At 38.4% G+C, this 8,718-nt stretch overlaps 1 protein-coding gene across 2 annotated transcripts in view; it reads right to left on the bottom strand.

The window, feature by feature from the left end:
* Positions 1–5,330: 5,330 nt before the first annotated feature.
* The window catches only part of LOC139758780 (nephrin-like), a 126,426-nt gene continuing 123,038 nt past the window's right edge, over positions 5,331–8,718 (bottom strand). For both annotated transcript variants that reach the window (XM_071680569.1, XM_071680570.1), the window contains exon 25: positions 5,331–7,885. In XM_071680569.1, coding sequence (XP_071536670.1) covers positions 7,290–7,885 — 596 coding nt within the window. In that variant the 3' untranslated portion in view covers positions 5,331–7,289. The remainder of the gene's footprint in view (positions 7,886–8,718) is intronic.

Raw genomic sequence — 8,718 nt, 5'->3', positions numbered from 1 at the left:
ATGCATGGTTGCTGCGTGAGAACACCCGAGATCGAATCCTGGGCGCGGCATCATGCCTCATTCAACCTAAGCATACATCCTTCCCTCGGGACCGGTCTGTCCATGAGCTCCTGCCTTTAGATGATGTGTATGTGCGTAAACACATAAGATTCTTGACGGGGCAATGCAGGTGTAAAACTCAGATATTAAACACACATTATATATATATATATATATATATATATATATATATATATATATATATATATATATATATATATATATATATATATATATCCCCCCTGGGGATAGGGGACTAAGAATACTTCCCACGTATTCCCTGCGTGTCGTAGAAGGCGACTAAAAGGGGAGGGAGCGGGTGGCTGGAAATCCTCCCCTCTCGTTTTCTTTTTTTATTTTCCAAAACAAGGAACAGAGAAGGGGGCCAGGTGAGGATATTCCCTCTAAGGCCCAGTCCTCTGTTCTTAACGCTACCTCGCTAACGCGGGAAATGGCGAATAGTGTGAAAGAAAAAGAATATATATATATATATATATATATATATATATATATATATATATATATATATATATGATTTATGTCTTCTAAAGTTGGGTAAGGTAAGGTTACAGGGTTGCCGCCAGAAATATTCAGTACCCTTATTAAGCAGCCGCACTTCAAGGGACGAAAGAAAAAAGAACACCATAAAGACATCTAGTGAGTGTTGGATTATGTAAAGTAAACAAAGTCAATTTCTCTCGTTTTGACTCGTTTAACGTGTGCTTGGTAATGATACAAACGTGTTTTAATGCCTGCGGCTCCCGTCACCAACCGACAAACCCAGCCTGAGGAGTAAAAAGTCTCCTCCTGGTATTACTGGGAGGCGGGTGAGCGAGTGTCTTTTCCAAACTTGATAATATTTAGTTCTAAGACAGAGAGACATTCCTTCACGGTTAAATAACTCAGAAATCATAAACTACATTACAGTTGCAGTATTTACGTACATCAGGTATTGCCGGTAAATTACAAAATATATGAATCAATTATTAGGGTGTAAACTGCAATGTTTTGTCTTTGATCATTCATATGTATTTTTTTCGAAGGTACACGAATTTGGTTTTACTGTGCTTGACTGCAGTATATATTACAAAAGTACCTTTAACTTTTATGAAAACGGAGGTGTAATTTTCCTCGCAAAGGCTATATCTACATTAGTTATATATATATATATATATATTTTTTCAAACTATTCGCCATTTCCCGCGTTAGCGAGGTTGCGTTAAGAACAGAGAACTGGGCCTTTGAGGGAATATCATCACCTGGCCCCCTTCTCTGTTCCCTCTTTTGGAAAATTAAAAAAAAAAAAAGAATAATGAGAGGGGAGGATTTCCAGCCCCCCCGCTCCCTCCCCTTTTAGTCGCCTTCTACGACACGCAGGGAATACGTGGGAAGTATTCTTTCTCCCCTATCCCCAGGGATATATATATATATATATATATATATATATATATATATATATATATATATATATATATATATACAGAGGGGTGAAAGAAAATTTCTCACGTATTCCCTGCGTGTCGTAGACAGCGACTAAAAGGTGTGTGAGCAAGAGGCTGGAACTCCTCCCCTCCAGTTTCTGTTTTCCCTAAACAAGGAACAGAGAAGGGAGCCAAGGGAGGATTTTTTCCTGAGGCTGTCCTCTGTTCTTGACGCTCCCCCGCTAATGTGGGAAATGGCGAATTGTATAACTGATATATATATATATATATATATATATATATATATATATATATATATATATATATAATACTTTGTCGCTGTTTCCCGCGTTAGCGAGGTAGCGCAAGGAAACAGACGAAAGAATGACGCAACCCACCCACATACACATGTATGTATATAAAGGCCCACACACGCACATATACGTACCTATACATTTCAACGTATACATATACATACACAGATATATACATATATACACATGTGCATATACTTGCTGCCTTCATCCCCACTTCCCGCATTATGAGACTGTGAGATATCTAAACATGACCACATATTATTTTGAAACTATAATTTACTCTAAAATTGTAAACTGAAGTATTCCGCGTCTGTGATGGGTAATGACTCGTAGTAAATTCAGCTAGGACACTCAACACAGGTTTGTCCTCAGTGATTTAAAATAAAAAGGAAAAGAAACGAATTTGTTGGAGGAAAAACAACACCAGTCTAAGCTGTCAGGCCCTTCCTGATTCCTTGGCACAACATAACCCTATCTTTTCCCCAGTTTTCTCACCAAGGGAAGTCAGTGTTTGACCGGAAATATATGGTGATAACATCAAACTAAAAGTATCTTGTTCATTACGTTCTTAAGACTGGTGGAAGAATAACTTTCCTTTATATCGTAAATAATGGGTCTAGTTGTGGGTTAAGATGTACGGTAGGTAACCTAGCGTTGTCACAGCAGGCTTTTTATCGGTTCATAAAAATAGTCTCAGCAAGACACGTGTGGCTCAGCTCCTGGGCTGGGACGGGGATGGGGACGGAGTAGTGAGTGTTGGCCGTGGACTCGTGGTGCTCATGGGACGCAGGCAACACACACGATAAATAGACGGTGACAAGGTCGAGTGGAGATGTGAAAGTGAGTGACGCAACACAAACGTTAAATAGACGGCGGTAACGTCTATCGAAGATGTGAAACTGACACGCGGTGGTCGATCAGATTTCCGACAGTCGGTCAAAGGTTTGAAAATGACAGTTGGTACACAGGGACTAAGGTTACTTGGTGAATAAATAAGCTAGTGGTATAGTTCAGTGAAACAAATTCATGTCGAGTTACAACCATGATGAATCTGTCATTGTAAAAGAAAAAAAAAAAGGGAAGGATAGTGAAGACAAAGGTGAATTCATCAAGAGCACAAATTGTGAAAAAAGGAGTGGATTTTAGCAAGAAAATAGGAAAATCTAGGGCAACGAATTAAGAAATTACAAGAGACCTTAAACTTGGAGATAGAATCATGAGCAAACTTTAACCAAAACCCACTCATCTTGTAGGGTGGAAACGTGCACTTTACTCATGATTTTTCGTGGCGGACTGCAAGCTGTCCCAGTGACTGACTGGCACCTGGACACCCAACACGCCAGGGATAAGACATATTATATTGATGTGTCTGTGTTGTCCTCCCTCAAACTAGCTTGCAATATATGCAGCTCATCTGGGCGATACGTGATGTAACATGAACCATCCGTATCAGGTGCTCACATAGCCTTAACCGTGTCGCTCGCTTCACGTTTTATGTAATGCTTGGCCGGCACAGTAGTAGCTACACCAGTATTTTCCGAGATTGTTTCAAAATGTTTTCTGCTTTAAAAGTCCTGAGCGCAATTGTGGAGACCATTTGAGGCGTACAGTTCCAAGATTTATCTTCTTTGTTGTGTAAGACCTAGAGTTAAGGATATATATATATATATATATATATATATATATATATATATATATATATATATATAGATAGATATATGGCCAGTTTGCTGTCTCAGATTGGTATTGGAAAATAAGAATTCAGAAAAAAACTCGGTTTGTTCCTTTTCCTTTGTCAGGACTACTTTTAGAAAACGATAATACGGGCGAGATGATTTCAACACCCTTAACCCCTCCAACAGCTCGACAACCACGCGAAAGATGTGCAATATTTTTTCCCCTTGAACCCGGGATAATTAGAAATAATCATGATATTGGCTTCATATACGAGTACGATATGTAAGTACAACTACACAAAATGTAGTGCAAGTGGACTAGCTGTGAATTGAACGGTACTGGTCACGCCAGCTGCCATAGGTTGGCATATTGCTGCCGTGAGAGTTGACATATGCTGGGTTCAAACCACACCAACTACCGTGGGGGGATCTGGTACTTGTATCATCCACCACCACCAGCTGTCGTAAGTGGATCTGGTGCGTGCCTCACCACCCACACCAGTTGCCATAAGCGGATCTGGTGCGTGCCTCACCACCCACACCAGCTGCCATATGCGGATCCGGTGTTGGTCTCATCAGACATACTAACTAGTGTGTGTAGATTTAAGTGCTGGTCTCACCATCGCAATCAGCTACCAAAAATATATCTATTGTTACCTACACGTCACAGCAGTAGCCTTAAGGTCTTTTGCAGGTGCACTCCCAAAATCTGGTAACCAATAGCTGCCATGAGCAGATTTCAAGATATCTGCAAGTCCACACAAGCTGTCATAGGAGAATCTGATGCCAGACACACCAAATGGTATGAAATCTAGTGCTTTTCACATCAATACCAACTGTTGAGTCAACCCTCTGATGACAGCATTATCACGTTGCCCACACTACCTAGCCACAAGTGAATCAGGTACCGAACACACCAGCTGCCATTTTCTTGATCAAAGAACCCATCATGGCATTTAGTTTTCTGTGGTGTTCTTTCATGTCACCACCATTGTTATAGCTTCCACTCACGTTAATTTTGACCTGAGAGAGTAAAGTTTTATATATAAAAAATTAAACTCAGGGCATCGATATATCTAACTTAATAGTTCTGAGATATTACTCTTATTTAGTTGTCACATACCGATTTCGGATCTTGTGTTTCTCTAAATTTTAATACAGGAATTTCCAGTCATTTGCATACATTTCAATATGGATGTACTTTAAATGCATTACTTGTTTTAGCCTTTGGTTATTAAGTACAGTGCATTACTTAAAACGGTTACTCATCAAAAATAATGTGCACAGAGCAATCGGTGGACTGACCAGTAATGGGGTCATGAGTCTGGTTAACTTGAGGTGAGTGAAGCGAAGGACAATAAACAGATGGCTATTATATAAGGTCGCTTGTTGTTGTAACTGGCTGGCTAATGAACCATGGGTTGTCTGGACATTTAAATATTATGGTGAAGTTTAGGCTTGCTGTTTTTGGGTTTAAATACTTTAAAAGACAGGAGAGAATGCTGCTGAATGCAAAAATCATATATACTTTTCAAAATTGATATGATTCTGAAAACCTAGAACCCTTGAAAGAAACAATGAGTGACACCATGGAGGAGCAAATGAATAATATAGATGAAATGCTTTCTGACCTGCAAACAAACAGTCTTTACAACTTTACATGAATCAGAGAAACAAAATGTGCTGTGGGAAAAAAGAACAGGTGAATGATGGGTGTAAAGAGGCTTCAAAATATGAGAATTTATAAAGTAAAAAAAAAACAAAAAAAAACACTAAAACAACTGATTTTTCATTAAAATTTTCCTTACTGAGGAAAGAATATATCATGTAGACCACTTTAAAGGATCTTTAGGATTTTTTGAGTTAAACAATGTAAAATATCAAAGATAACATTTATATAAAATAATCTCAAGAAAATAAACAGCCTCAGTAGTAAAATCATTACTCAAAATCTAAGCTATGCAACTGTCACTGATATTACAAGTGACTACAGAATCTATTACCACTTTCATGTCTTTATTAGTTATTTTCTCTCTTGTCAACTCATTTCCAATGCAAAACCTGTAAAATTAATTAAAAGCATTTCTACTTTTATGACAAAGTATTTACCTTAATTCTTACTTTTCATGTATCTATTCCATATTCTTTTCAATCTTTTCTGATCTTCATCACTCCTACCTACTATATATTCATATGTATCATTCACCAAACTTTTTCTTTAACATGCTTATTTTAAGTAATTTCCAGTTTTCCACATGAGAGAAAACTCTAAAGGACACATGCTTGACGTAACTATCCAGTCAGCAAGGCTGGACTCTGATAAGGAATGTAGAGCTAGTCCAACTGTTATCTGCCCTTTATAAAAGCCAGCCAACCAGAGGTTCCACAAAAATAATTACTGTCATATAACCTGTCTAGGCATGAGAAAGAGTTCTCACATGCACTATAAAAGCAATATAATTTAAGTATTGTTGATAAAGATGGGATGAGGTTTAGCTGCAACCTTCAAAGGTAATAGGGAAAGTGATTTCCAGCTTTCCTTGAACTCACTGTCAACATTTAACACTGTTCACACTCGGTACACTCTGAAGATTCTGGGAGCCATGAAGAATGTGTGGAAGGAGAGAATGTTATCTTGAAAAGCAAAGAATGGGTATGTTTGAAGGAGTAGTAGTTCCAACAATGTTATATGGTTGCGAGGCATGGGGTATAGATAGGGTTGTACGGAGGAGGGTGGATGTGATGGAAGTGAGGTGGTTTGATTAAGTAATGACAGGGTAAGAGAGATGTGTGGGAATGAGTATGGTTGAGAGAGCAGAAGAGGGTGTGTTGAAATGGTCTGGACATAAGGAGAGAGTGAGAGAGGAAAGACTGACAAAGAGGATATGAGTGTCAGAGGTGGAGGGAACGAGAAGTGGGAGACCAAACTGGAGGTGGAAGGATGAAGTGAAAAATATTTTGAGCAATATGGACCTGAACATACAGGAGGGTGAGTGGTGAGCAAGGAATAGAGTGAATTGGAATGGTGTGGTATACCAGGATCAAGGTGCTGTCATTGGACTGAACCAGGGCATGTGAAATGTCGGGTAAACCATGGAAAGGTCTGTGAGGCCTGGATGTGGCTAGGGAGCTTTGGTGTCGGTGCATTACACATGACAGTTAGAGACTGAGTGTGAACGAGTGTGGCCTTTTTTGTCTGTTTTCCTGGCGCTACCTCGCTGAAGCAGGGGAAAGTGATGCTATTCATGTGGGGTGGGGTCGAGCAAGGAATGGATGAAGGCAAGTATGAATATGTACATGTGTATATATGTCTGTGTATGTTTATATGTATATGCATAAGTGAGTGTATGGGCGTTTACATATATATATATTCATATGTATATATGAGTGGATGGGCCAATCATCATCTGTTTCCTGGCGCTACCTTGCTGATGCGGGAAACAGCAATTAAGTATAATAACAAAAATAATTCAGTGCTAATAAAGTTCTGATTTATGACCATCATTACTATAACCATTCTCAATTAATTATTAACTCTGACCTCTAAGTCATCATTATTGGCTTTACTTTCTCTCTTAACAAAATTAAACAACTGGACTAGACTTCATATCTTTTCCCTATGTGCACCACAAACTTATCTTTTTTATTTCTTAATGAAACTTTTGTCATCCAATTCTTTAACTTTCTTTTCTTCATGCAGAGCCTGAAGCTTTATGTCAGTAAGGATCCAGTCAATGTAAAATGAAAATAGGTTCAAATTAATCAAAATAAAATTATTATCAATTAACCTTTGCCATTCTCACTAATTTCATCTTTCTAAACATTATCACATAATCCTATCTCTGATTATCTGGGCCTATGTTTCGTTCACCATTACTTCTTGTGTTATCCTGCTTGACATAATGTTGAGGAAATCTAGTTGGACCCAAAGTGACTGTAGAAGTAGTGGATGAAGTTGATGTGTCAGCTGAACCTCGGGAGGCTGGTGTTCCCTGTCCAGGACTGTCTGGAATAATTTCTTTCCAACCAACTCTTTTTGTGCTAGAAGAGTCTACTTTGCAAAGGTCAGGTGGTACAGGGGACCATTCATGTACTTTATATGGGGTATTTTTGTACCCTACATGTCCGCTGATACTGTTATGTCTAGTACATCCTCTGCTACAAGCTTTTGACCTCGCAAAATAAATTGGAAATTCTTGTGCTCTTCTACCCTGAGTTACATGGGTTTGTTGGGAGGCGAGTTGTGGGTTACCACAAATGCTCTTTTGGTAACAAACATTTGTCTTCATTTCTGTCACTGGATGTTCATAAACACACTGCATGCTACTGTATGTGTAGCTATGAGCTGAATGGGAACGCTGTAGGACATTGGTTCTTGAGGGCTTCAAGCAACTTCTGCGAGGTTGAAGGGTGGCATACCTCATTGGCACTGCTGTAAGATAAAACAACACAATACAGTACCAGTGAAATTTTTTCTTAATTATTATTTATTTTGCTGCATCAAATTACATTCTTACACATCCTAGCCAACATCTATTTTATCTTACCCACTGTCTTTCACCATTTCTACAAGAATTCTAATTGCCTCCTTACTAGATGTAACTATTACTCACTACCTTTAATGTTATTCAAATGTTATCACACTCTTAAGTTTCATCTAACTTCATAAAACTGTCACAGTATAAGAAATTTAATATTTCTTATCCTCAATCTTATGAATTTCATTTCAGAGTTTTCTTTTACAGCAATTACTGAAGCTTTGCTAAATAATTCTTACTATGAACTTCTACATATTCATAAAAGGATGTATGTAGTTGGATTTTATTATACACAGTATTTTACAATTGTGAATGCAATCCCAACACTAAGGCAGTCTACCCTGATAGTCTAGAACTACATACCAAAATTAAAGCACTACATTAGAGGGCAGCTCAGAATCCAAAGCCCAAAGACCCTCCAAACCTAATTTTTTCTGGTCAAAGTGTTCTGAAACAGATGGCATCAGCACCAGTGTTGTCTCTTCCTAATTTATGGATGTGTGCCACTAATGTGCAACAGTAAAGGAGGAAATTAACAAGTTTGGAATACCTCTGGAATAAATTATGCTGGAATATTCATATTTACTCTCAACTTTCTCCTTTCACACACTTTTCCAAATTCAGTCACCAACTTCTGCATTTTCTCACTCAAATCAGCCACTAGAGCTGTATCAATGCCAAACAACAACTGACACTTCCCAGGCTCTCTCATCCCCAACAGACTGCA

Source organism: Panulirus ornatus, chromosome 31, assembly GCF_036320965.1.
Source record: "Panulirus ornatus isolate Po-2019 chromosome 31, ASM3632096v1, whole genome shotgun sequence".
NCBI classification, from domain to species: Eukaryota; Metazoa; Arthropoda; class Malacostraca; order Decapoda; family Palinuridae; genus Panulirus; species Panulirus ornatus.
The sequence above is the reverse complement of the archived record's forward strand: the minus strand, read 5'-3'. Positions and strand labels throughout refer to the sequence as shown.